At 51.6% G+C, this 26,681-nt stretch overlaps 10 protein-coding genes across 11 annotated transcripts; 4 read left to right on the plus strand and 6 right to left on the minus strand.

The window, feature by feature from the left end:
* Positions 1 to 9: 9 nt before the first annotated feature.
* Positions 10 to 1,195, plus strand: PV06_01623 (uncharacterized protein; the record flags this gene model as incomplete). The annotated part of the gene is made up of 5 exons (XM_016402236.1): positions 10 to 346; positions 393 to 421; positions 480 to 595; positions 736 to 917; positions 1,071 to 1,195. 5 exons carry the CDS (start codon positions 10 to 12, stop codon positions 1,193 to 1,195), a joined length of 789 nt encoding a protein of 262 aa, XP_016266133.1.
* Positions 1,177 to 7,289, minus strand: PV06_01624 (uncharacterized protein). Its single transcript, XM_016402237.1, has 4 exons — positions 6,557 to 7,289; positions 6,461 to 6,509; positions 2,779 to 6,406; positions 1,177 to 2,730 (listed from the first exon to the last, which is right to left on the minus strand). Exons 1-4 carry the CDS (start codon positions 6,920 to 6,922, stop codon positions 1,494 to 1,496), a joined length of 5,280 nt encoding a protein of 1,759 aa, XP_016266134.1. The 5' UTR covers positions 6,923 to 7,289; the 3' UTR covers positions 1,177 to 1,493.
* A 584-nt stretch (positions 7,290 to 7,873) lies between these two features.
* PV06_01625 (thymidylate kinase) lies at positions 7,874 to 9,823 on the minus strand (the record flags this gene model as incomplete). The annotated part of the gene is made up of 3 exons (XM_016402238.1): positions 7,874 to 8,666; positions 8,897 to 9,623; positions 9,679 to 9,823. The coding sequence occupies 2 exons, from the start codon at positions 9,821 to 9,823 to the stop codon at positions 9,091 to 9,093; spliced, it is 678 nt and encodes a 225-aa protein (XP_016266135.1). The 3' UTR covers positions 7,874 to 8,666; positions 8,897 to 9,090.
* Positions 8,489 to 9,099, plus strand: PV06_01626 (uncharacterized protein). The gene has a single exon (XM_016402239.1). It carries the CDS (start codon positions 8,751 to 8,753, stop codon positions 9,072 to 9,074), a length of 324 nt encoding a protein of 107 aa, XP_016266136.1. The 5' UTR covers positions 8,489 to 8,750; the 3' UTR covers positions 9,075 to 9,099.
* A 219-nt stretch (positions 9,824 to 10,042) lies between the features above and the next one.
* PV06_01627 lies at positions 10,043 to 11,672 on the plus strand. 2 transcript variants are annotated; one of them, XM_016402241.1, is made up of 2 exons: positions 10,043 to 10,294; positions 10,344 to 11,672. In XM_016402241.1, exon 2 carries the CDS (start codon positions 10,351 to 10,353, stop codon positions 11,524 to 11,526), a length of 1,176 nt encoding a protein of 391 aa, XP_016266138.1. In that variant the 5' UTR covers positions 10,043 to 10,294; positions 10,344 to 10,350; the 3' UTR covers positions 11,527 to 11,672. The 2 variants fall into 2 exon arrangements, with proteins under 2 accessions (XP_016266138.1, XP_016266137.1); XM_016402240.1 differs by having other exon boundaries at positions 10,358 to 11,672.
* PV06_01628 (uncharacterized protein) lies at positions 11,515 to 13,324 on the minus strand. The gene has a single exon (XM_016402242.1). The coding sequence runs from the start codon at positions 13,287 to 13,289 to the stop codon at positions 11,619 to 11,621; it is 1,671 nt and encodes a 556-aa protein (XP_016266139.1). The 5' UTR covers positions 13,290 to 13,324; the 3' UTR covers positions 11,515 to 11,618.
* Positions 13,325 to 14,012: 688 nt separating this feature from the next.
* On the minus strand, positions 14,013 to 14,951 carry PV06_01629 (uncharacterized protein; the record flags this gene model as incomplete). The annotated part of the gene is made up of 1 exon (XM_016402243.1): positions 14,013 to 14,951. One exon carries the CDS (start codon positions 14,949 to 14,951, stop codon positions 14,013 to 14,015), a length of 939 nt encoding a protein of 312 aa, XP_016266140.1.
* A 631-nt stretch (positions 14,952 to 15,582) lies between these two features.
* On the minus strand, positions 15,583 to 16,779 carry PV06_01630 (uncharacterized protein; the record flags this gene model as incomplete). Its single annotated transcript, XM_016402244.1, has 1 exon — positions 15,583 to 16,779. The coding sequence occupies one exon, from the start codon at positions 16,777 to 16,779 to the stop codon at positions 15,583 to 15,585; it is 1,197 nt and encodes a 398-aa protein (XP_016266141.1).
* Positions 16,780 to 20,329: 3,550 nt separating this feature from the next.
* Positions 20,330 to 22,075, plus strand: PV06_01631 (uncharacterized protein; the record flags this gene model as incomplete). The annotated part of the gene is made up of 5 exons (XM_016402245.1): positions 20,330 to 20,462; positions 20,520 to 20,742; positions 20,803 to 21,097; positions 21,179 to 21,845; positions 21,918 to 22,075. The coding sequence occupies 5 exons, from the start codon at positions 20,330 to 20,332 to the stop codon at positions 22,073 to 22,075; spliced, it is 1,476 nt and encodes a 491-aa protein (XP_016266142.1).
* Positions 22,076 to 23,117: 1,042 nt separating this feature from the next.
* PV06_01632 (uncharacterized protein) lies at positions 23,118 to 24,309 on the minus strand (the record flags this gene model as incomplete). The annotated part of the gene is made up of 5 exons (XM_016402246.1): positions 24,106 to 24,309; positions 23,806 to 24,004; positions 23,590 to 23,760; positions 23,450 to 23,506; positions 23,118 to 23,348 (listed from the first exon to the last, which is right to left on the minus strand). The coding sequence occupies exons 1-5, from the start codon at positions 24,147 to 24,149 to the stop codon at positions 23,118 to 23,120; spliced, it is 702 nt and encodes a 233-aa protein (XP_016266143.1). The 5' UTR covers positions 24,150 to 24,309.
* Between the last annotated feature and the right edge of the window lie 2,372 nt (positions 24,310 to 26,681).

Consider the following 26,681-nt stretch of genomic DNA (forward strand, 5'->3'; position numbering starts at 1 on the left):
CAAAAAAAAATGACTCCCGCTTCTTCCTCTTCTCCGCTGCCACGTCGAGCCATCATCGCCGTCACTTCGGCCACGGCGCCACTCCACCAAGGCCAACCCACGTGGCTGTTCATCTCCGAGGCCCTTGACCCTTTCAACGTCTTCAAGGACGCTGGGTTCGAGGTCGACATCGTGTCGGAAAAGGGGACTTGTGTCCCGAACTGGCTCAGTCTACAACCCGATTTCCTCGACGGAGAGGACAAGGAGCAATGGGAAGATTTGAATGGAGAGTTCAGGACAAAACTCGACAATATGCCTGCTGCTGCTGATGTTGCTGATGTCGAGAGTGTCGATGGGAAGAATGCAAGTGTTTCTTTTTTTCCTCCTCGACCTGCCCCTTGCTAACTTTCAAGCTACGCTTTGCTCGCTCATGTACCCTTCTGTACCCGAACATGGTACTAGTTGACTGACACCCTCTTTTCTAATTCTTTCTCTTCAAGTATGGAATATTCTTTGCCAGTGCAGGTCACGCTGCATTGATTGATTACCCTCACGCGACCGGTTTACAAAAGATTGCCACCGACGTTTGGAATCGCGATGGTGTTTTGAGCGCCGTGTGAGTTGTTCACCAAGTTTTACTCTCCCCCTCCCCCCCATGTCTCACTATCACGAGCCATCATCATCATCATCATCATCAACAACAACAATTTGGATATGGCATAGATCTGATAATCAAGGGACGGAATATTATTATAGGTGCCATGGTGAAGCAATCTTCCCGGGTATCATCGACTCCACGACCGGCAAGTCGGTCATCGCCGGCAAAACCATCACCGGATTCACCACCCAGGCCGAATATGACATGAATCTCACGGATCCTATCAGGAGTTGGGGTGAACCTCTGATAGACGAGTGGGCGGAGAAGTTGGGTGCAAAGTGTGAGTTTTCTGTCGCTCGCTCTCCTTGTTCGATACATCTCACCCCCCATTACGGAGGACCATCACCGTCACCTGAAAGATCCAAGATCTGACCGTCCAAAATCCCTGAGATGCTTGATGCTAACGTCCTGTTTTGCCGTTATTTCTTTATAGATGTCCGATCAGAGGGAGTTTGGGATGATTTCCATGTCACTGATGGACGGATCGTCACGGGCATGAATCCCCAAAGTGCGAAAAGTACAGCCAAAGCTGCCGTCGACATCTTCCAGAAGCTTTAATTCTAGTCTATCAATGCATAATCTAGGGAGATCGGAGATCATGATGCAAATTACATTTATGTTTTCCCCAGCGATAATGCAAAAACTGGATGATGCTATATAGAGCACTTATGCGAGATACTACAAAGTCGCTTTCTATCTCACACACAAGCGTAATCCCATACCGTCAATCAATCATAACATAACTCAATACACCGACCCGGGGACTCCGGTCGCATCATCAATCCTTGGCTAATCATAAAGTTGGTACATGTCAGCTGAAACGTCGACGTCTTCCCAAAACGACTGAGCTTGACCCCTAGTGTTGCTCATCACCAGTGAGGAAGTCGTCAAAGTGTTTTGAAACATTATCACCATCCTCTAGCTCGGCATTGTTGTTGGCCGAGTCATTGCTAGCAGTGCGGATCATGTCAAGTGCCTCACTAGCGTGACTCGTCTCGTGCTCTAGACTTGGTACCGTGTCATTGCTGCCGTCGCCATCTTGGTTGGTTATGTCCATGAATATATTGTCGTACTCGCCACCTGGAGGTGTGCCTTCCCGACCAGGTTGTGTTCCACCTGGTGAGGCATTGGCGAGGCCATTCCGGAGATCATCATCGGCATCAAGTCCAGTATTTGGTTGAAACATTGGGAATGAGGGGTCGTGATTTCGAGCAGTGCTGGATGATGTCCCTCCTGCGAAAGCTGGCATCATAGGATCTTTCATACCTTGTGCAGGTTGCTCTCTAGTCGGACTGAACATGGGTGAAGGGCTATTAGGTGGGAATGACTCGGGTCGATCATTCCCAAAGGCGTTGCCGTACGACGCAGACCCGGCGATATAACCAGGCTCGATTGTGCCGCCAGCTCCAGCTGCACCTGCTGACCCTTGTCGCTGTCCAGGTCCAGGAGTCTCTGCATTGCCAGCCGATTGACTCTGGCTAGGGCTGGCCGCTGAGCCAGGAGCGGACGGAGACTGTGTGGATGGTTTAGGCAGAAGAGGACCAGTCATGAAGGATTCTTGTGTCTTTCTTCGTACGTAGGACTTGGTCCTGAGATGTGGTGGAAGATCCTCAGGCTTTTCCACCCCTAGTTCTTTCATCAACTTTTGCTGCTTGGTTGGTCGGGGTTTTCTCGTTGACAAGCTTTGATCTAGAATTGGCGGTGGCTCCGGAGCGATAGGTTGCCACTTATGCAACTCTTGACGGAAAAGGTTCGTCTCATATGCCAGAAGCACCTCGGCGCCCTCGATCTTACGCAGATAGAACAACATCTCTGGCATTTCCTCGATAGTTCTGCAGAGAGCATTGCCATTGGTATATTGACTTAGAAATTCACGGAATGCTTGAGCTTTGTCAATGATGCGTTTGAGCAGCTCTTCTTCTTCTGGTTGGAAAGGTAGGTCGGCAATCTCGTCTTGCCAGCCTTGGAGGTCTTCGAGTTTTGGTCGCGCAGCATCCCGAGGAATCTTGACCCGCCAGTCGCAGATTGGGCAGGTGAACATTTCACATTCCTTGACTTTGCCCCGAGCAAGCTTCAAGCACTTCGCATGGTACCTGAAGAACGGTTAGTCAACAACTTGGTCAAATCATGTTAGTCCTTACCAGTCGTGACAGATCTCGCATTCAATCATCAGCCCCGCCTCGGGTTGTCGACAGATGCAGAATACTGGCTTCTCATCCTCACCTAGCTGCCCTCGACCTCGGTCATCAGTGGGTGAGGCTTCCCGCGAAGCAGGTTCAACCGGTGGCCTGAAAGTGTCATTGAGATCGAAGCAAAAGCTGTTCTTCTCCTCCACGAACTTCATGTGCTGCTCGAGAATGTGAAGTGGCGCATTGGCTTTGCCGAACAGTTTTTTGCCTCTTCTCATCCAGTCTTCGTGGCGTCTCAGTTCTTTCTCCAGTTCGGCTGCACCATGAGGTTTTCCATTGAGATCCTCGAAGCCTTTGACAACATCTCGAACATGAGCGTAAAGTGGCCGCTTGCGAAGATCTGGGTCATGGCTGCGCTCAACCAGGGTGATGATCTGTCGTTTGGCTTCCCGATTCTTGGCCAATATCTGATCCATCTTGTCCAACACTTCCTTGTTTACTGGGAACATCTGGAGATGCACCTGCGAATGAAGGGACTCAAGTTGTGGATAGTGGACATCTTGAGCAGCCATAAGTTCCTTCGCCTTGTGCTCCCAAAATTCTCCTTGCTTAACCATCTCGTTGACAAAAGTTGCCTCCGGAGCCTGGGGGAGAATGTCTAGCTCTGTAATTCGTTCAAGCAAGCTGCGGCATTCGTCCAATGACTTGCTTGTGATATCGTTCTGGAGCTGTCGAGATTCCTCGAGCCATTGGGTGCGAGCATAGATCTTTTCTAAGCTCGTTAGCTCTGGCATGGCCGCGGAAAACCCACGGCCTTCTTCAAGTAGACTCTCCAACTCTTCTAATCTTGCTGGGTTGATGCCTGACAGAATGCGCTTGGCATTTGCACGCCACGCATCTATCACGGTCACCTTTTCCTGCAGACCTTCAAGCTGAGGAGTGCTGAAACCCAATTGTTCACCATCATCAATCAGCTCCTTCATGCGATCCAAAGTCAGTTGCGGTTCGTTATCCTTTTCATCACCTTTGCCAGTGCGAAGCGAGGAACGCCGCCATGCTTTCTCATTCTTGCGTCTGTTTTGCTGCTTGCGGGTAAGATAGAGATTTGCTTCGTCAACCCACTGATCACATCGTCTAACGAATTCGGAAAGATCATCCAGACCATTGAGAGGAGCTGGGATCTTCTCACCTTCGCTTAGAAGAGTGTGCATGGCCTTGAGAGGAGGCCGGGCCTCTTCTGAGAGTAAAGCTTCCAGTTTTGCTTCCCACATTTCTGGGACGTGGGCTTTGTCCACGACTTTTTGCACAATATTGCTCAGCTCCTGATTTGTAAAGCGGAGGACTAAGCTATGGTTAGGGCCCTTCATTCTCTCCTCGTCACTGTCGTCACAGCAGTCGGCCCTTAATGGGTGTAACAGGCACGACACCTTGCCACTGCGATGACAGCGGAATTGAGAAAGATACGAGAAGGCTTTGCAGTAGCAACACTGATACTCGTCTTCTTCCAGATCAGAGCTGTCGATTTTAACGGTAAGGCCACAAGCTTCCGGAGGTTCTGGGGCAAGGGAGTCGAACGCGCAGTCATCGTGGGGGCACAGTGTCCTGTGCGTATTTACGAAATTTGTGCGTTCCAGAAGTTCTCGGTCTCGAGTACGCTCCAAAGCTGGTCCTAACCATTTGGCAGTCTTGATCGTAGTATCTGATAGCGCGGCAGTGACCAGCAGCTCATCATGTGAGAAACACGGTTGGCGACGGAACTCTTGCAGTCGTCGAACGCCAGCTTCGCCAAAAGGCTCCCAGTCGGCTGGTGCGAAATTGACGGCCTCGTTGAAGTTAAAGCCATGGTTGAAGCCGGCGTGGTAGGCTTGCGGGAAGGTTATAACAAATTGCCCTGCACGTTGATCACACGCATAGACGTCCACGCCCGCCTTTCTCAATTGATTAGGTGGCAGTATTGTCACAAGCTGGAAGAGTAGATCTGGCTGAGTTTCGAAGAGTTCGGGAACGGCTTTTCTCATGGCGTCCTCAAAAAGTCCTGCATGGCTGCCGGGAATTCCGTACCAAGTCTTTGTAGCCCCAAAATGTTGGTAGTTCGCCGAATATGCATAGTGATCCTCATTGTGCCAACAGAAGGTCGAAAAACACATGCCCACGTAGAGCCACGGAACGGTCATACCCGAGATATCGCCCTTGATGTGCCTGAACAGAGAGTCTTCGAGGAAAGGCATAACGTTGAGATTCCACGGGTCTTTGGAGTACGGGTTTAGAGGTTGCTTTTCAATGGTGGGAAAGCCGCTGCCGTGAGTGGTGGAATGGATGTCAGCACCATACTCGACCTCTACTTGCTCGGTGATGTCTTCCACGAGTCTCCAAAACTCACGCTCCACGTCATCCTCATTAGGCCGTCGCTGAGTATTGGTGACAGGGTCGAATGGCATTCTCGCGGCAAAGTAGTGGTCCTTAAAATTGTTGGCTTTCTCTTGGAATTGCTTCAAGGAGTATATGCTTCCTTCCTCGAAGCCATAGTCGTTGGTTCCAACTAAACATTTTGGACAATGCCATTCGGTCGGAGCTTGTGTCAATGGTGGCTCTGCACAATGCATGTGGTAGCCTAAATCACAACTGTCGCAAAGTAAGATGCTTTCCTTGTTGTCTGATTTTCCGCACTTTTCACATCTATCTCCTTGTCTTCGCGGAGTAGATTTGCTCCGTACCTGGGGGGTAGAAGGGCGCATCGCTGGGATGTGATTACCCGGAATTGTAGGCATACCATCCTTTTTAGGTCTCTTGCTCCTTCTGCCGTTTGGCCCATCCTCATCGCCGTGCATCGCTTCTGACCCAGACTCACCAGTGAGGCTGTCATGACTCATTGTCCTCTTAAGTGGGTTGGATCCTCCATTATGCAGGTGAGCTCCGGGTGGAACTGCTGACAACGTAGGTCCATTGACAGGCATGAAAGATGGAGTGTGGTTCGGAGGCGGTGTCGTAGTACCATTGACTTCGTTCTTTACGATTGGAGGTGGTAAGGTGTTGACCGCCGTGAATCCTGAGGGAGCATTTACAGCGGCAAACCCACTATTGACAGCCGTAAACCCGGAAGATGATACTGGTCGAGGCTGAGGTGCCGGAGCCACAGGCGCTATTGATGGCTGTTGTTGGACGGGTGGCGGAACTGGATGCAAAGGGCCGTTTGCAGTTGTGGTGTGAGGTTGGCTGGGATCTCCCAATGACATTGCAGGCGGAGCCGACTGAGAAGGGGGCGGAGGTGGTATCGGCGACTGGTAAGGAGCCATGGCTGGAGAGTACGATCCTCCTTGCTCATTTTCGAGCTGCTGCTGAACTCCAGGCTTGGCCCATTTAAGATACTCCTCGTACGGGTGTAACCATCTCTGATACGAATTCTTCAGAGAAGTCGATAAGGAAGACATGATTTTCCCACTGTAACCCAAGTCTCTTCCAATTTCGGCCCATTTCTTGTCTTTGCATACTCTTTCAAATCCACCTCGAATCTCGACTGCTTTCTTCAGCTTGAACAGGTCCAGAGGACGTTTGTCGACGCTGGGAAATCGATTGAGGTGTTGGCCATATTGTTTGTGGTACTTTGCAAGCTGGTCTAGATAGTTGAGGTTTGTCCTATTTCCTGCGCAGGAGTAAGAGGGCGTTGCAGGACAATTCGAGGATGTCAAGATCTTACCTCCTTCTACAAGATTTATTTCCTGCCGTCGAGTACGAAAATGAAAGCGCTACAAACGTCAGTCCTGGGCAAAGATCACGCAGACACCCAACTCACCTCAGTGTCCACGGCGAAATCTGGGTTCCAGGAATCTGGAGGAATGATCTTGCAGATGCCGAACTTGCTTGCACTCGGGGCTATGCTTCGAATGTATTCCATAGGGTCACGAAATTCGGCTTCTGTCGGTCTATATGTGGGTGCTTCAAGGAGCCCGTATTGTCTTGATCTGGCGGGAGGATCGCGGCTTGCTGGATCACCTTTGCGCTCTACAGTGCGCATGTCAAGTGCTTGAGCGTGTCTAGCGCTGTACGGGAAAGCCGGTGTAGCAATGTTGGGACCTACGCCATTCATTCGAGTGGCAGGCGATGGTTTCGCGGCAGCAGTCGCAGGTGCGACACCACCTGTGGACGGTGGAGCGACCATGACGGCGCGGATGTATGTGGTCTGACCAAAGCTGCTGTGATTTTGATTTTATTGGGGTTTTCGCAAGTAACAGACGTCCAGTGAGTCCAACTCCAAGCCAAGGAATGAAATGTGTGAAGCGTGCGGATCGATGGAGGTATTAAGAGGGCCGATATTCAAGCGTGAACAAGAGACGACCGAGTGAGGGAACGAGTGAATGCGGGTAGCCTCGTATTGGAATGGCGCAGGTTGATTGGAGAAGCGCCGTAGTGCTTTACCAGCACTAGAACGAGGTTGGTTCACATGCAGAGTCTCCAGTTCTGCAGAATACGAGATACAGAAGAAAAAGCCAGCGAAAGGAAGCAATGATCGTCCGAGAATGTGAGAGTTGAAAGTGAAAGTGAAAGAGACGGCTTGAGCCTTCCAAGGGCAGGCAAGAACTGTCTATGAGACTAACGGACTGATAGCAACCGAATATTGGCTACACAGGGCGGCATGAAGCCAGCTCATAGGCATCTCACCAGATCCACAGGCCACTCGTTAAGCAGCCACAAAATGTTCCCAAACAGACTTCCCCACTCACGTGATCACCCGTTTCCTCGCCACTCGCACTCGCACAAGTAAGTCCACATTCAACTTTATCAGCCACAAGCCTCAAGGGAAGAACAGGTAGACTGCCGAGGGAACCACATCGTCAACAATTACTCTCCTTACTGGACAATCCTGGCTAATTTTCCAGCAAGTTTGTATAAACTCGCCTCTTCGACTACGCAGGCAGGAGACGATCCGTTGCCACCTACAAGCACATGGCCACTGCACCGACTCGGTCCTATTGAGGACTGACGCGCCTGACACCCACTCAACATCACTCTGCGGAACAAATTGCATGTGGTGCACGACTCTCGACCATCCCTGACGCGTCACTAGGCATTTACGAGAACGGGCCAGAATGGACTTGAAACCTATTCCGGCATTTTATTGTTGTTACCTACTTCGCTCGACTGTCCGACATGCCAGCGTCTATGTCGGCTCTAGTCCGGACCCAGCCCGGCGACTTGCTCAACACAATGGTCGAGTACAAGGTGGTGCTGTGCGCACATCTCGGCATAGTCTTCAGCCCTGGGAAGTCACCTGTGTGGTAGCGGGTTTCCCTTCCAACATTGCTGCATTGCAGTTTGAGTGGGCATGGCAGAATTGCCATCTGACAAGACACATCCCGCCTAACGAGCGAATCTCCTTTGCGACAACCCGAACGAAGACTTCAAGAACTGGGAAGGTCACTCGGAAGCCTGGCAGGCCAAGAACCTCCTTGATAGACAAGCTATCCAACTTGCATCTCCTCTTAAGGGCCTCTTATTTTTCGAGGTGGCCGCTGGAGGTTCGCTTTTTCAGCCAGGATGCCTATCAATCGTGGCGAACATGGTGCGGGCGAGTTGATACACACATCTCGAAGGATATAAAAATCCACTTCGATCCACCTCAGAATCAGCCCTTACAGATACAGGATGAGTTCACGTCGGCACAGCCTGTTCAGCGGAAAAGAAAAGCAGATCTTATCGGCAAGGGTGGCGTTGACGGTGTTGATCCCACATATGCCTCCTTTCGTGGGGTTTTTGACAAGAGTCAGTTTCTCCTCGACGAGGAGGATGATCCGAACTGTTCTGTATGCAGCAAAGGAATTGATGTGCAGGAAGGGTTGTTTGTGGTCTGCCCCACTGATGATTGTCAAAGCATATCACACGTGACATGCTTAGCAGATGCTTTCCTAGGTCAACAACAGTCAGCTTCACTTGTACCAAAGTCAGGGCATTGTGCTTCGTGCGGGCACGATCATTCATGGTCAGACCTTATGCAGCAGGTGACTTTGAGGACTCGGGGTATGAAGGAAGTCAAGAAGATAATGGCACAAAAAAGTAGAAAAACAGCGACAAGTGCCAGTGAGATGTTAGAAGAGCAAAGCGAGGAAGAATCCGAAACTGAAGCGGATGGACTTACCTCTGGGGAGGTTATTGATGAAGAATTCTTGGAAGAGCACGAGGATGACGATAACATGTCTGTTGCGTCCACAGAATCCCTGATGAGCACCACGGCTACGCGTATAGCTCAAGACAAGATTGCGGTAGACGAGCCTCGATTGGAGGTAGTTATCGAGGACAGCGAAGAGGAGATATGATGCAAATATCGTCCCTTTAGGCTGCCTTTAGTGGTCCTAGTACTCTGAGCTGCGTCGACGACGCAGCCGCATCTGAAAGACCCTTGACACCCAGTGAAATTTCGGCTGTTACTTGGTCCATCGTCTTTCCTGCGTCGATAGTCTTGATGTAGACCTGGTCCAGGCGAGAGAATAATTGCTGGAAAAGAGTACGAACCCGCGTCTGCATTTTCTCCGTCTCGTATCTTTCGGCACCGTATCCCCCTCTCTTGGCAGCGTCGGCCGAAGAGATATCGAGGAAGAAGAGCAGATCCGGCTTCAACAGTCCTATCTCGGGATACCATGCCCAGTCAAGTGACAAGTCTGGGTTGTCCTTTGCGGCCGAATAGACGGCCCCCGAGAAGGAGTACCGATCTACTATAACACTCACACCATCCAGGATGTCTTTTCGAATGCTTTTGACGGCCTCCCAGCGATTGGCCGAGAAAAGGAGATGGATTGAGTGGTCGTCCTGCTGGGCTTTGCCGGTCAAATAACTGTTGATCATTTGACCAGTAGGAGTAGTACGGTCTGATTTATTGACACGTTAATCGCACGACCCGGGCTCTGACTGACACTCACTGACCTGGAAATTTAACATATCGGACTCTCTTTCCTTGTGCTTCAAAACTCTCCACGAGCTTTTGACACTGTGTCGATTTGCCTGAGCGATCGAGGCCTTCGACGACGATCAGATAGCCCCGTTGCTCAAAGGGGGTCGTTTCCGACATTTGGTGAGAAACCATGTCGTCTCAGATATCTTCTTCTAAAGGTCTTCTGCTCGACCAGCGCGTCAATTGAGGGAGCTTGAGTTGAGCGATTCAGTTAGCGCGTTGCTTAAAGCTCCCTGATCCACCGTACTACTTCTCTACGGTGGACTTTGAATGGCAATATCAAATTCCCGCGAAAACAATACCAAACGTTGTTCTTTTTTTTGGACGATCCAAACCATGGCAACATGGCGCAGCTAGATGTCTCATCGCTCGGTCAACTACCGGACGAGATGCTGAAGTTTGTTCTGCAACATGGCACGGTTTCAGAGGCGGGCGCTCGTCTTGGTCAATTGACAGTTCACAACAGGTCTGCCATTCAGACACCGCATTACATCGTACCGACATCGAGAGGCGCCATTCCACATCTCTCGCAGGACAATGTCCAGAAACACACGAGAATATCGGCGGCATACGTGTCGCTGGAGGATTGTACGTGACTCCAACAGCGTAAAGCTGTGCACTGACTTAAAGCTCACAGTTGTTGGATGATAGTCATAGAGAAGTCGGCTGAAAATGCGCCCATCTACACCACCCCGACTCAGAACGGAGATTCAGCCCTACGGAATTTCACTGGGCTACCCTCCCAATGCCTGTCTATTCTAGGTCCTCGTCGCGTTCCGAGTATAACGCCACCGGCGCATAACACAAATTCCTCCGTCACAATCTCGACATCCGTCGGCTTCAGATTTCTAGAGTTGAAACATTACAACGAGGCCTTGCGCAAGTTGAAAGCGGATCTCTCGACGAGCCTGGCAGACGTCATTCCGACTGAAAATGCAAGCCTGAAGAGGATTGCCAGAAGTGCAGACCGGACACATGCCTGGCTCCGAGACACAATTGAACAAAAAGACCGTGACGGATTGAGGCCGTTCTTCGCCAGTATTCCACCACTAGACTCACCCTTACTATCACTCTATCTCGACGATATACGCGACGAATACAAAGAGCACATATCAGGACTATGTCTTTACTCACCTGCATCAACACCAGAACTCCCAGACTCCCTCCGCCATTTGCCCAGAATATGTGTAGGTAACCCTACAACTCCACAAGCATTACTGGCATCGATAGATATGGGTGTCGACATGATGACGATACCATTTGTCACACAGGCGTCGGAATTTGGGATTGCTTTGTCGTTTTCATTTCCAGGCTCCTCCTCCTCATCATCCTCCTCCGCCGCAGAGACCATCACCACCACCACACAGCCTCTTGGAATTGACATGTGGTCCGCCACCTACGCCACAGACACATCTCCTTTGAGCGAGGGGTGCACTTGTTACACCTGTCGGAGACATCATCGGGCATATGTACATCACTTGCTTCAGGCCAAAGAGATGCTGGCCTGGGCCCTTTTGCAAATCCACAACTATTCCGTCCTCGACTCGTTCTTCGACCGAGTCCGTGAGAGCATCAAGCGACGCTCTTTCGACGATGACTCGGACACTTTTAATCGTTTGTATGAATCCGAATTACCAAAACAGACCGGCCAAGGCCCACGGATTAGAGGCTACCAGATGAAGAGTGTGGGTGGAGCGGAGGCGAGAAAGAACCAAAAGGCCTGGGGCAAGGTAGACGAGCAACTACAGAAACTGGCCGAAGCTGAGTCGGGCGTCGCTACCCCCGACGGCGATGCAAATGACATTGAGGAGCACGTCTAGCCGAGAAATTATAGAGCAGCAATGCAAATGGACAATCGAAGAGCGCGCTCCTGGCCAAGAAACCAAAAGACTTGATAGGGCTTGGGTGGACATCATGACTCCCTCGTAACCTCTCTAACCAGTGGTCCAACCTGTTTCCTGCTCTTGCTAGTATCACCCATCCACCAAATCTCCCACGACGCCAGTTGTTGTTGTCGTTGTTCTCCTGTTACTACTCTTTGATCCAGTGCTTGAATAAGATCTCCATCTTCGTCCCATGCCTTTAGCTCGAGTTCCCCCCCGGCCCTCGCTTCAAACGTGTTGTCGACCACACCCTTGATTTTATGATCCATGGCCAAAAGAACGAGTTCTTTCCTGCCGTCACCAGCACGGGTGAGCATGGCAAAGATTCCCAATGTTCTGGTCTCGTCGTGAGCAAACCTGTCGACCTCGTCTAGAAACTCCTTCACTCCCCCAGCGTGCCTCACGAGCCAAGAAAGAGGTTTGACCAGACTCGATATCCCAATATTGACTGTTTCCGTATTCTTCGCTGCTACTCCTGCTGCTGCTGTTTTTGTGTGCTCGGCCCAACTCTTGTAATCTCGGTCAAAAATCTCTTGCATGGTCAATAGATCAAGAGAATTCGTTTTGGATTTGCTTAGAATCTCGTGAATCGCGTCTCTATCCCACTTGGCACCGGACTCGGTCTTTTCACTTGTCGTCGTCGTCCCCTGTCCCTTGACATCGCCATCGCCATCGTTACTGTGCTTGACGATCGACTCTAGAAACTTGACAACCTCCCTATCTAGATCTGAACATTTATCCCCTTTGGCCTTGAGATTGGAAGTGTCGATTAGGATGGGTGCTAGGGCAAGTCTGGCCATCTGCCTCGGTCCATCGTCGTCGTCGGCGTCGTCGCGTAGATGGTGATCATTGTCCTCTTGACTTGGCGCTGAAGTGGTAGGCTGCCACAAACCTTTGTCCCGAAGATGTTGAACGACAAGACTTGTGCAACTGCCTATACCCGTCCGAATCATCCTGGGGTCCGCATCACCAGACACATAGCCCTCGTCCACATGGTGATCAATACAACCTGTAATTTCTAGTCTTGACCGGATCACCTCATCTGACAATCCTGGTATTGGGATAGAAGGTGCATTATGGTCGACCAGAATCACTTCCTGTTTCTCATCGGCACTTGTTACAGCAGCTGCGAATACCTTGTGGAGTACCGAGCCCTGATCGTCCAAAACGTCCGCAATAGTGAGTATTTCCTCCAACATTTTCGCTGTCTTGCCCTGGCCGTCGCCGGACTGCCTCTTCCCATCACCTCCTCGTCTGACATTCTCCGGCTTCTCGCCCATGGCGAGACGTAATGCAACACCGAATTCGGGCCGTAGACGCCATAATTCTTTCGATCGAACAAAAGGTAAATTCAGAATAGGAACGTACATTCGTCTTCTCCGAGTGTCTTTCGTAGTATTGTTGTTGTTGTTGTAGAAATATGACAAGACTATGGCCGAGATGATACTGTCCAGGTCTGCCGAAGGATTGCCCATGACCAACGTTACCGATCCTTGTCGACCAGTATCTCCTCCTCCCCGACTGTGTGATGATGGTGACGATGATTGTGCCATGGGCAGATTCGAGGCTGGTGACGACGGCGACGACAACGCCACGCGTCGAATACGTGACAGATACGTCGTTAGTAAAGGCATTGTTCTATCCGTCTCGTCATCCATCAGGGGAATAAAGGTTCCGGTCACTTTCTCTTTCGATCTCATAAGGAGTTAAAACCACTCCGGGGGGGTTATTATTTATACTATGAGTCAGTCTTGTTGCTGAAAGTCTTGTACTGAACAATAATTAAATGTTGTGTGTGGGAACGGAAGCACATGACGTAGAACCCCAAAAACAACCACGAATATTTATATACATATATATTTCTTACTGTCGAGCGTGAACGGCGATAGATATCACGCACAATCACCTCTGCATCTCACACAAGACTACCTCTCATGGGTATATCACGGAAATAGCCCCCATTGTCAGTTGCTATGGAGATATCTTTGCGAAACGCACACAACTAAGTAAGTTATGACTTGGTCGTTACTAGGTGTGAATTTAGAAATACCATGATATCTCAACAAAGTCGATGCTGCTTCAATTCTCAATATCCTTCATCACTTGAGCCACCCAACCTTCAGAGGCGTGTATCCCAATGCGAAACTGTTGACATTGCAGTTCGAGCGCCAAAACAAGAGAAGAGACTAAATTAAGGCAGTCCCTTTTCTTCCCACCCTCACCAACGCACCCCAATTCTTTTGGTTTTCCCTTGGCCTCCTTCTGATATCACTTCCCCATCGATATCTCGTTTTTCCCGCTCTTCCCCTAAACTTCGCTTAATATGTACTCTTTATACAAGCTCTGGCCGACTCATCGCGACGGCGGCCCTCTAACCCTTTATTTTCTCTGAGATCTCAAGCCTCGGACCTCAAATCCGCCATCTATAACCTGGCTTGCATAGGACAATCAACTAATGATGCCTTGGGACCACTTGCTCGCAGGAGTCTTCCATCTGTGTCTCTCTTCAATCCCAGTTCCAGCAGCTTTGCAAACGCATCTGCAAAGTCTTTGAAAAAAAGATCCTTGTCTTTGGCGTATTTATCCACCCAGACTCGAAAAGCAGGGTCTTCCAGCAATGCCATGTCGGCCGGTAGCATCATCAACTCCTCCACGCTGCCTCGACCAGACTGGCTGGCGCCGGCTGCAATGTTTGAAAACTGATAGAGCCCATTCCCAAGCGACCGCCGGTGCCATTCGTGGGCTTTTAGCGTTCGGAAAAATGCATTTGAGAATCTCGTCGGGTTTCTCACCCATTTGCCCTCGAAGCCGCTTCTGTCCGCATGGCATCTCCCCAGACAATGCGCACCACACAACGCCACGATATCACGGTCCTCGAAACCCATGCGGTGGAAGACCTGCCGGACATGGCTCGCATCTTTGCTGGCGTCGGGGAGCCTCCCAACCGTACTCCCCGATGCTGAAGCTTCTCGGGCGTCCGAGTAGTCCGTCCGACCACCGAGCCATTTTACCTTGGGTCCTCCAAGAGTTTCAATGGCTACGACTCCTGCAAGCGTGTAAAGGTCTGCGTGGCTCAGCCATGAAAGCTGGTGCTGATGTCTCAGGTCGTCGAGTGCGCTCCTGGCAGTTTCAAGCCCGGCATTCGACGGGTCATTAGCCTCGTCGTCAAATCTCATTGCGCCGCCATTAGAGCCTCCTGTGTCCGAAACGGCGCAGTAGGTCCCTGCACAGTGCCAGGCCAACCGTACAAGAAGAGGACCGAGAGAACCATCATCATGGCCAGGTCGGTATAGAAGATCCCGTATAGCCCGGTGGACGGGTGCAAGTGCCGGATCAGTTCCAGACAGAGGTCCCGCCCGCATTGCTGAAGTCGGATTTCCGAAATCCATTGAAGCTTGAAGCAAAAGTCCAGAGTTCAGATCGGATATAGTAGAGGCCTAACAGATGGTTCTGAATGTCTAGTTGATCTAGGACCTGCGGATAATAGCTCTACAGGCCCGAAGCGATATATCGCCCCAAGTAGCATATCTGGCCAATATTGGTCTTTCCGGGTCGTCATATACGCCCGACGAAAGAGATAGTTTGCTCAGTGCGATATGTCTACTATCATTTATCCGTTGGCGCCGCCCGAGTGGATAGGTCCGTCGTTTTCCGAGCGACAGAGCATCTCTACCGCCACTGACCGACCCCTACTGAAGCCGATTGGTGGTAGTCATTCCAGGTACGGACCTGCAGAGCAGCGCTAGAACCCAGAATTGAAGTGTAACGTCCAAAAGAGGTGGTTGGCATCACGCCGGGTCCTGGTGGCTGTATGGAAATCCTGAAATCCCATGAGCATACCAGACGCCACGTCCACGGCCAGGGCCACGATGCAGAATAACAGAGATACGTAGCAAAACTGAATTTGGAGTAACGTGAGATTGGTTGTTATTCTACTAAAGTACCCGAGGCACGCAACGGTGTGCCGCATTTCTGTCTGTACTTTATCGCACGCTACAGGCGACTTACAAAGCCACTGCGACCGACCTTGCAAAGATAATCTGGGCCAATTTGTTTCACTTCAGTAACCCCCGAGAGTCCCATACAACGCCGGAATTCGTCGATCAACAAGCGCAAGCATAATTCAACTCCCACTTGACCTTTGTATGCTAGGCCCCACAGCGCTGGGCGACCAACCCAACAGAAGTCCGCCCCCAGGGCGAGAGCCTTGAAGATGTCGGAACCGAGGCGAATGCCTCCATCCACATGCACAGGAATGCGACGGCCGACCACGGCAACGATGTCGGGAAGGGCATCGAGAGTGGCAAGGGCTCCATCGAGCTGACGTCCGCCGTGGTTGGAGACGATGATGCCATCCGCACCATGCTCGACTGCCAGCGAAGCATCCTCGGGGGTCAAGATACCCTTGAGCCAGACTTGCATCGGCCAGGCTTCGTGTTTCAGCCATTTCATGGTCTCTTTCCACTCCAAAGTAGGATTGGGACCGTGGGTGTGGAAGGTGATCTGAGGCGCACGAGTGGCGTAGCCATCGGGCAGATTGTTCCCTTCCTCGGTAGACGAACTCTTTACTTCGGATTCAGTGGCGTGGCTGGCGAAGTTTGCAATCTCCAAGTGACTCGGCAATCGAAATTGATTTCGAATTTCCAGTCTTCGCCTTCCAAGGACCGGAGTGTCGACGGTCAGGATGACCGCCTTGTAGCCTGCCATTTTGGCACGGGCAATCAGATCACGGCTGTGAGATCTATCTTCGAACAGGTACAGTTGCAAGGCGTTGGGCATCCTTCCGCTCGCCTGTCGCACGTCCTCTATGGTTGTGGTTGAGAACGAGCTGAGTCCCATGACAATGCCCCGTCTGGCACAAGCTCGCGCCGTCGCCAGTTCTCCGTCCGGGTGAGCCAACTTCTGCATGGCTGCTGGGGCGATCCCAAAAGGGGCGCTGCTTCTGTGGCCGAAAACCACGACTGAGCTATCGATGGATGAGACGTCACGCATAATTCGAGGACGGATGCGGTACATCTGATAAGCCATGATATTATCAAGCAAAGTGACACCCGAGTCCGCGCCTTCGTTGTAATAATCCCTTGTCTGTTTGTCCATTCTCCCCAGCGCTCGCTTCTCAAGCTCCGATATGCTGAGACAATCCAGGTCATCGTCAGATAAGTCGATGCCTGAAGACTTGGGAGGTGACATGTTGAGCGGTAGAGTTGGGTGACCGATGTTCGCGTCAGTAACAAATGGGTAGGTCATTGCTGGATTCTCGTTCCGGTATGCAAACAAGATCGATTGAAGATATACATGCGCAATCTCAGCTGTCCGGCAGGACACGATGATCACATAGAAAGCTGCGTCGTTCGGGTGACAACTTCGATGCGGAACTCAATGGGTTTGCGAGCAAGACCGAAACCCTACCGGCAGACAATATCCTTGAGCCCTTTGATACCCGTACCCAGAATAGTCCGAGATGGATTTTCTGGAGCTCCGGAAAACTGCGGCCAAGCTCGGTGGCGAAGGAGAACTGTGCGATATGAGTTTATCCAAATCCAAAAGGTCTGATATATTAGATGAAGGGATTTTATTCGCAGTTGCTCTAACTCTGGGACTGGAAGCCTTATATCGGGAACATCGAGATTTGAGGACCCAGGCTAATCATCAGCATGAGTCTGTCGGTTGTGATCAAGACCCCAACGGTCTCCTACGAGCAGCCCCTCGGATTGTACATTGACGGCAAATGGGCAGCCGGCGTCGAGCAGAAGACATTTGAGACAATCAATCCAGCCAATGAATGTATCATTGCCTCTGTCTGTGAGGCGGGAGTAGAAGGTTGCCTGCCCCCGATCCAATCTTTGGCGCTACATCAAAGCTATATGCCGCTGATCGATCTCAAAACACAGATATCGACATCGCCGTCAAAGCCGCTCGAAAGGCACTCAATGGGATCTGGGCTCAAACAGCGCCTTCGCAACGGGGACGATTGCTGACGAAGCTTGCCGATCTCTTCGAAGAGGACCTGGAAACCCTTTCCGCCATTGAGTCACTGGATAATGGGAAAGCCATCTCCCTTTCCAGAGGCGACGTCCAGGCAGCTGCGGACGTCTTGAGATACTATGGAGGCTGGGCAGATAAGCTTCACGGTAAAGTCATTGACACTGACCCTGAAACCCTGAACTATACGAGACACGAACCGATAGGGGTATGCGGACAAATTATCCCGTGGAATTTCCCTCTTCTTATGTGGTCGTGGAAGATTGGGCCGGCTCTAGCAACGGGGAATACGGTTGTCCTTAAAACCGCTGAACAAACACCTCTGTCTGGTCTATATGCTGCGAATCTTTGCCATAAGGCAGGGATCCCCGCGGGTGTCGTCAATATCTTGTCGGGTGTCGGTGGTGTTGCAGGAGCAGCTCTTGCGGCACACATGGATGTTGATAAGGTAAGGCATCGTCCAGGATGTCGATCATATTTCTCATCTTCTGCCTATCTGATTCATACTCTCTAGATCGCGTTCACCGGATCGACCTTGATTGGGCGGAAGATCCTGAGGGCCGCCGCCGATTCAAATTTGAAAAAGGTAACTCTAGAGTTAGGCGGCAAGTCTCCTAACATCGTGTTCAATGATGCTACCATCGACCTTGCCATCTCCTGGGTGAACTTTGGCATCTTCTTCAATCAGGGGCAGTGCTGTTGCGCTGGCTCGCGGATCTACGTTCAGTCTGGCGTTTATGACCAGTTTGTCGAGGCTTTTAAGGCAAGAGTCGGCAGAAATATCGTTGGCGACCCATTTGCAGACAATACTTTCCAAGGCCCACAAGTCAGTCGACTACAGTATGATCGAATTATGGGGTATATTAGGTCAGGGAATGAAGAGGGTGCGACATTAGAGATCGGAGGCCAGCGACAGGGCACCGAGGGCTTCTATATTCAGCCTACGGTTTTCTCAAACGTTAAACCAGAGATGACTATCATGCGAGAAGAAATCTTTGGTCCAGTGTGTGTGATCTGTAAGTTCGAAACAGAAGAAGAAGTCGTTCGTCTCAGCAACGACAGTGTCTATGGTCTGGCTGCGGCGGTCCACACCAGGGATCTGAACACCGCTATCCGGGTGTCCAACGCATTGTCAGCGGGCACCGTCTGGGTCAACAACTACAACATGCTCACCGCTCAGGTCCCTTTTGGCGGCTGCAAGGAATCTGGCATTGGTCGCGAGCTGGGCAAATATGCGCTGTCGAACTACACGCATGTCAAGTCGGTGCGCATTCGTGTGGGTGGTGCGCTTTTCTGATCCAAGACCGGCAGACGTTGAAGTACGCGGCGGGAGGTTGTACGAGACAAACTAGTCGGTGCAGTCGAGGGATGATTGTTGAAGTCGGGCTAGATTATCATGTCGCCGGAGACAAAGCTCCAGAAGGCCTCCATTGACCGGCGAGCGACGGGAGGCCAGGGTCGGGTAGCTCAGGAGAGCGAAAATTATTGGGCGACGACGTTGACAACTCCACTTATCAGAGTAAAAGCCCATAATACAGCGCGCTGTCCTAGGGAAATACATGTTCTCCGTCTCCATGGTAGACAACTGGGTACCATATACTAGTCGAATACCTGTCACAAACACTTCCTTGAGCCTTTTGTTGAAGGCCAACATGTCGCAAGTCCACATATTCGCCATCTTCTACCCGGCGGAAGGAAAGGCTGAGAGGGCAAGTTGAGGTGGACTGTCGATAGTCGCATGTTTAGGCTGATTCTTTCTCAGTTGCGAGAGCTTCTGATCGAGCAATGCAGCCAAGTTCACGAGAAAGAGGACTACACTGTCCGCTTCCTGCTTACAGAGCAAATCCAGACAAGCAGTCCAGAATTCTGGCTGTTCGAAACGCAAGTCCAATTCGATCCATACTGCAATGGAATCAGGGTATCTAACCTCGCCACGGACCGACGTGTAGATACAGCTCCGAAGAGGCCACCAAGAGCCACCTCTCTGAACCTCACTTCGAACAAATGCTTGCCATTGTGGAAAAGGAAGCGCTGGTGGCGCGACCCCCTTCCGTGGCAAAGACTACAACCATAGCGGGTTTTGACCTCGATAGGGTTTTGATGAAGGGCCTTCGCGAAGCAGGAAACAGTTTCTAGCCTATTTTCTACATATATGCTTGCCATAGCAGGTCCCGTAAAATTGACGAGTGTCCATGTTAAGGTACACGGCCGGCAACATGTTATGCTTCTCTTCTCTAGCCATGAGAGAGGAGCACAGTACCTTCTGCCTATTCAAGCATAAAAGTCACCTGTCCGTTCGTCCAGTGGTTTTCAAGGGAATGATCATGGTATCATCCGTCCTTAGTCTGTCCTTGTATCAAGGTCACTGCATTTCTAGGGAGAAAACGTCGCCAGACTGGCGGAAAGCCACGGAGATTGTTCAGGCCCGACCCCAAGTTAGTTTCGCCGGCCGACATCTCGGCAAATCCTTGCCCTGCCGGGATACATCTACTTCCATGACAGAGACACAGACATGGTCCTCACCAGCGGCAAAGTAAGGCAGCCTTGGAACCCCTTCTCCATCGGCACCGGGCGGATGTCTTAGGTGTCACGCTATGGCCCTGCTTTTCAGACTTACATTACCTCAGACTCTTGGCTGGTATAGTCGAGGCCGACTTCAACCCTGGTCTTCAGTACTTTTAGGTAACACCTACTTGGCTACATGATCAAAGAGCTTCTCCAATTCGACCTTTGTTATAAGCTGCGTACGATGATCAAGATGGCGGAAACGAAAGTCGTGTCGTTTGATGAGTTATCTGCCCACAACACACCGGAGGACTGTTGGCTTGTGATCGGAGGGGAAGTGTGGGATGTTTCCAAGTTTGCTCCTGCGCACCCTGGCGGTTCATATTGTACGTTTGGCTGCCGTTGCCATTCAATTTTGGGACAGATGCTGATGAATGCCGCAGTGATATACAAGTATGCGGCAAATGACGCGACCGAAGCGTTTTCCGAAGTGCATGCCTCCACTGTGCTCAGGGAAAACCTCCCCGTGGACTGTTTCATAGGAGCACTAGAAAGGTCTTCAATCCCGAAGGAGTGGAACAGTCAACAACAACAGCAGGGCCAGCGCAAGTCCGTATCAGAGTCCACCGCGGAAGAGAAGCCTCCCCTGCACTCCATTTTGAACAGGTATACTTGAGTCCCATTTGCTCCGTTGCCCGAAAGCTCACAGCTAACAAACGTGGAAAGCTACGACTTTGACGCCTCAGCAGCTGTATTTGCCTCTAAGAAAGCTTACACCTTCTACTCAACTGCCGACACGGACTGTTGGACGAGACACGCAAACGAGGCCATGCTCAAACGAATCTGGTTCAGACCTAGGGTGATGAGGAATGTTGAATCGATAGACACGTCAGGAAGCATGCTGGGCATTCCAATGGCGCTCCCACTGTTCATCTGTCCTACCGGTTTGGCAAAATTGATCTCCCCGGAAGCCGAGAACGGCCTTGCCCGGGCGGCAAAGTCAACCGGAATTCTCGAGATCGTGAGTCGATGTGTCCCTCAAGATGCACTTGAGTTCGTCAAGGCGAAGATGAACCGCTCCCCTGGCTAATTGGAAATGTAGATCTCCACGAGCGCTAGCTATCCAATCCAAGAGATTGCTTCGCAGGCGCCTGGGTATCCGTTCTTCCTGCAGCTATACGTGAACAAACAACGACAGAAATCCGTCGAGCTCCTGTCCAAGGCCAGGTCGATGGGGATGAGGGCTATATTTGTCACGGTGGACGCGGCAGGGAGAGGGAAACGGGAGTCTGACGAGCGACTAGTGGTTGACGAGATCATTGTCAGTCCTGTAACAGGCGAGCAAGTCAAAGCTGACAAGAAGGGCGGAGGTCTGACACGATCAACCGGCAACTACATCGATCAGAGCACGACGTGGGACGACATCGCCTGGATCAGGCAACACACCGACTTGCCCATCGTCCTCAAGGGCATAGGGTCTGCCGAAGATGCAAGACTGGCAATGGCCCACAACGTCGACGGCATTTTGTTGAGCAATCACGGTGGCCGGAACCTCGACTACTCCCCTCCTGCAATCCTCTTGCTATTGGAAATGCATCGATGTTGCCCGGAAATCTTCGACAAAATGGAGGTTTTTGTTGATGGCGGGTTCCGACGGGGCGCCGACGTTCTCAAGGCGCTCTGCCTCGGAGCGAAAGCGGTTGGAATCGGCCGGACCTTTCTCTACGCCCTCAACTATGGCACGGAAGGGGTGGAACATCTTGTGGAAAGTGAGTCGCGTGCAAAGAGGCATGACGCCCGTTTCAGGTATTCTCCCTGCTAATATCACAATGTCTGACTAGTTATCCAAAGTGAGCTGGAAAGCGCAATGAAGCTTATCGGGGCCAAGGATCTCTCAGAAGTCCATCCTGGCCTTGTCAACACCTCCGATGTCGATCATTTGGTGCCAGCAAACACCAATCATCCTTATGTGAGATGGCGCTCAACTCCTAAACTTTAGATGAAGGTCGACTATCCGGTCTGAGCCAGCCTCCAGGTGTGTCACCTGGTGCGCCGAAAAAAAAGGCAATAGAGCTTTCACCGTTGACATCTCCGGCGGGTGAGGGTTTGTGCTCCAGTGTCGATGCTATGCGGGTATCTATCGTTTCAATAGTAGTCTTGTCGTCCTATAAAACGTGCTCAACAAAGGGCTATCATAGATCTGAGGTATACATAGACCCATGTAACGACAATTTGGTACCCACGTTAGCCTTCTTGACGAGTACACCCTCAAGAGGGTCCATCACATCAATGGGAATACCACTGATCAGCTCTCCGTCTCCAACCTCTCTACGCGTGGCCTAGATGTGGCAAACAAACCCAGCCGGATCCTCAACTGCGATAAATTGTAAAACACAATATGCTGTCTACGCCTTCATTTACAATACAGATATGTGCTCAAGAGTCTGCTAGTGAAGAGTTCGTGGTTCTTCAGCAATCTGTATAATAGTACGTCTCCGGCTAGGTATTGGTGGCGACCAACTTCAAGATGTAGTAAAAACCACGATTTAGCGAGTCATCCATCAGCAACTGCCAATGCTGCTCGTAGCTACGGTAAATAGGTAGTCATGTCTCGATGTGTTAACAAAGGCTTAAACCGAACTCTGTTGCAGCGCTCTGGGCGAAGTGGCGTTTTTCTTCGCCCAGTATCAGTATCACTACTACCTAATTAGGCACCCAAGGTACCTACACGCGCTGGTTTCCTTCTGTCGATATCTCCATCATCCTCGATTCAGCATCTGATTATTTCCCCTCTCATGATCGCGTTCGATTCGCTGTCCCGAGTGGAATAACCCCCCATCGCAGAATTCGACTTTTGCGAGCAGAGACTGTCCTTCAAGCATGAAATTCTCGGCAGGCCACTCGAGACAGCAAGTCAAAACACACAGGCTCAAATCGGCCTGATGTTGTCATACCAGGCCCTCCGGGAGCGACTTTCAGAAGAGTATGAGATGGAAGCGAATTGAAAATGATAGGGCTCGTCCTGCTCGACGAGAGGGGTTTCAAGCCACCTGGGTAGAGGCGTTGGCTGACGCCTCGGTAAGCGATATTCCCTGATCAAGGAGCCGCATCTTCACTTCTTCGACATCCGACAGCTTCTTCAATCGCTGGATGGTTGCCCTTAGAAGCTGAGCTGGCAGCAATACCGTCCCATTCAGATCGGCCACAATTACGTCTCCTGGCTGAATGGTGCGGGCCCCGTGTCCATCGTGGAAAATGACTGGTTGATTGACCTATTGTGGCTTGTCAGTCGAGGGCGGACAACTGTCCATCGGCCATTCTTGGTGTCCGGATATGAAGACGGGACATGGATCGTGGTTGTCGGCATACTGACCTTGTGCACTTTTAGATCGTCCGTTGGACGAGCAACAGCGACCTGGCGAGCGAAGACCTGTTTGGCAGTCATTGGCCGCCATGATTAGCCAACAGAGAGCACTCGGTCACTTGGGAGTGAGTTGAGGGGCATTGCGCTACCGGGTAATCCAAATGTCGAGCTTCGTCCAGGTCTCGCATTCGACCATCAACGACAGTGCCGATGACGCCCAATCTTTTGGCGCGCTTGGTCACCAAACCGCCCCAGCAAGCACTCAGCGTGTCTTCCGGGCACGAGACGAAGATGATTGATCCGGATGGGGCCGAGTCCACCTAGTCATTCATCAGCATGGCCAGCGGTGTCAAGGTGTGGCGTACATAATGCCCGGCCGGGGTCAATGGTTGTTGGTCCGTGGCTGCCTGCTTCTCCTTTCCCACACGGACGTATTCCACCGTCCATACAGGCCCTGCGATGCGGGTGTGGCCGTCCTGCTGTCGTGGCGACCACATGACAAGGCCTGGGAGAAATCCGCCTTCAGGCACGCCAAGGTCAAGGAGAGCATCGGCGACATCACAGCTGTAATGCCAACGATAATTTATCAGCGAAGAGCAATGTGCAGTGAAGGTACTCCAGATCGAGAGGAGCCCGAGCTGGATGGTTTAATGTAGACCTCTCACCTTGAATAGCGCTGCAAGATCTGCAAATGGTCCGGGTCCATCATTAGGAAGATATACCGTACCGTGCGACCAAAGAAGATGCTGAGAAAGACGCAGAAGTAGCTACTATCACCTAGGTAGACAGGATGGAAAAGGACGTTTTCTGGGCGGATCAAAACTGGTGTCGGACGATGTCCTTACAGTCGACTTAATTGAGTCAGTAAGTTAGACGGCTGCAGGTGTACGACGAGGTCCTTAGACGTCCTTGGGGCTCACAAGGCTAAGCAGTTCCGCTGATATGAGGAGCGTGGAAAGCGGTCCGTCGATACCCGGAGTTTTCCGCCTGCGCCAATCCCTCGCCACGGCCAAATGTGCTGTCCTCGGGGATGAGGGTATGGGAGATGTTGCTGGCTGCTATAGACGTCCAAAACGTGGACCCAAGGCGAGCCATGGCGTGCACTCGCACTATATGGCAAGCAGTGCGCACGCCCTTCACTGCTTCTACTCGGTGCACCCAGTTGAACGCCTCGCCTTGGAAGCAAGAGACACACACACACAGTCATGATCGCACCTACAGTACCAGTGCTACTTAGCTTACTGGGGTAGAAGTTCGCCGTTCATCCAGTGTCCCGTCCCTTGGCCCTGAGTGGCGAGTGCCCACCCCAGCATGACCTATCTGTATAGTAGGTGTTGTACCCCGCAAACCTTGCCCTAATTACTCCAGAATCCATACTCGGGTCAGCTCGACCTTCCTTCTTCTCGACTTCTCGTCCACGCCTTGTTTCTCTGTCTCTCTTTGTCTCTCTCTGTCTACCTCCCTCCCCCCTCTCTCTAATCGCCTGGGCGAATGAACCGACCCTCCGTGACCATGACCAACAGTGCCGCCAACCCAACTCAGAGGGCTCACGGCTACCAGCGTGCCTACAAAGCATGCTATTCTTGTCGCAAGCGCAAAGGCCGTTGCGAGAAAGACCCGCAGTGGAATCCTGGTGCGCCATGCAAAAGATGTAAGCGCGAGATGAGAGACTGCGTGTTTCCAATCGAGAGAGCAGACTCCCGCAAGGCCACAGCTACTACTGTGCCAGCGAGGTTTGAACCGCCGGAGGCTTCAACGACCATGGTTGCTCCAGATACCTCTGCCGTGCCCCCTGTGCGTTCTCACTGCCAGCCATCGACCAACTACGTCCAGAGTGAATCAGAGTTACCGACTTCTCCTATCTTCTCTGGTGACCACGCTGGCTTGAGCGGATTTTCCAGTTCGATGATGAGAACAGTCATCTCAACTGGGAACGACGCGCTTGCAGCATTGTTTGAGCCTGTCGGTGACGGTCATACCCCTTCATCAAGTCATGTGGCTACAGGACCGGCACCGGCAACAGAAAGCACCACGTTCCCACCTGGACGTGTGCCAGTGATCGAGGCCATGGAGAAATGGCCTGTCCATGAATTGTGGAACGTTTGTCGATTTGTCAAGCAGGGGTGGTTTTCTCCCAACGAGGCTTTGTTCTTGGTCGACATGTAAAGCTTTCCCCATCTCTCCCCTGTCACCTGTGCCTCCGCGTTTCTCAGGACTAACGACGACATTCGACATCTGGCAGGTTTTACTCCAACATTCAAAAGCTGGCCCCAATCGTGACCGACTACTACTCGAAACACGAAAATCATTATCAATTGCTCTCATCCGAGCCCTTACTATGTTCCACAATCCTTCTGATCTCGTCCCGTTACCACGCCCTCCCTGGGGAGGGCGGCATGATGAGAAGTTACTATATCCATGAGCGTCTTTGGACCCATTGTCAGCATCTGATACAACGTGTTTTGCTCGGGCAGGAGAAACTCTCTGCTGCAAAGCTGCGCACTGTGGGGACTGTCGAGGCTTTGTTGTTATTGACCGAGTGGCACCCTCGATCCATGTCATTTCCGCCACCGATTGACGGCTGGGACTCCGATCTCTTGATGCATTGGTCTCACGAGCAAAACCCTGTTCCCGACAGCACTCCAGGTGAAGCGCGAGGAAGGTGGCTGCGAGATGTCATAATCCCCACCAGAAAATCCGTCCGCATGTCGTGGATGTTGACCAACTGCGCCATGTCCCTGGCGAGCGAGCTGGGCATTCTTGGGGACAGCAAACCCGGGACCGAACAACAGCAGCAACAACAACAACGAAGCCGGTTACTTCCTCGAGCAAGACAGACAACCCCGACGCAACATCTGCCGAGCTTGCTGTATCTGTATTCAGAACAAGCCTCGTTGCAACTCGGCTGCCAATCGCTGGTACCACCAGGATTGAGCCGCCGAGTTCCTCACAAGCTGCCCGCAAGCGCAGTCGGTGGATACGACGAGCTCCAGACGTGCATCGCCGCTTGGATTGCATTGACCAGGCTGACAAAGGCCATGATGGAGGCCTTGTTCCCTTCCAACGTGGAGAGGGCACAGCTCCTCCACCGAGCCCGGTACCTCGACCTGGTTGACTATTTCGATCCAATGCTCTCGGCATGGAGGGAAGAGCATTTGGACAATCCGCACTGTGGTTGGTTCTTGAGGCAGCTCAATTTTGTCGGATCTCGATGCTAACGGGCGATTTAGTGCTCGCCGAC

The sequence above is a fragment of the Exophiala oligosperma genome (genome assembly GCF_000835515.1).
Source record: "Exophiala oligosperma strain CBS 72588 unplaced genomic scaffold supercont1.2, whole genome shotgun sequence".
In the NCBI taxonomy this organism is placed as follows: Eukaryota; Fungi; Ascomycota; class Eurotiomycetes; order Chaetothyriales; family Herpotrichiellaceae; genus Exophiala; species Exophiala oligosperma.

Excerpts from the sequence above, each read along its gene's own strand:
- PV06_01624 (XM_016402237.1), bottom strand. The coding sequence starts at position 6,922 with ATGGTCGCTCCACCGTCCACAGGTGGTGTCGCACCTGCGACTGCTGCC. Across the intron at positions 6,510-6,556 it reads ATTTCGCCGTGGACACTGAG|CGCTTTCATTTTCGTACTCG; the intron begins GTGAGTTGGGTG and ends TGACGTTTGTAG. Across the intron at positions 6,407-6,460 it reads AATAAATCTTGTAGAAGGAG|GAAATAGGACAAACCTCAAC; the intron begins GTAAGATCTTGA and ends ACTCCTGCGCAG.
- PV06_01626 (XM_016402239.1), top strand. The coding sequence starts at position 8,751 with ATGCAGCAGGTGACTTTGAGGACTCGGGGTATGAAGGAAGTCAAGAAG.
- PV06_01627 (XM_016402240.1), top strand. The coding sequence starts at position 10,051 with ATGGCGCAGCTAGATGTCTCATCGCTCGGTCAACTACCGGACGAGATG. Across the intron at positions 10,295-10,357 it reads ATACGTGTCGCTGGAGGATT|TCATAGAGAAGTCGGCTGAA; the intron begins GTACGTGACTCC and ends GTTGGATGATAG.
- PV06_01628 (XM_016402242.1), bottom strand. The coding sequence starts at position 13,289 with ATGAGATCGAAAGAGAAAGTGACCGGAACCTTTATTCCCCTGATGGAT.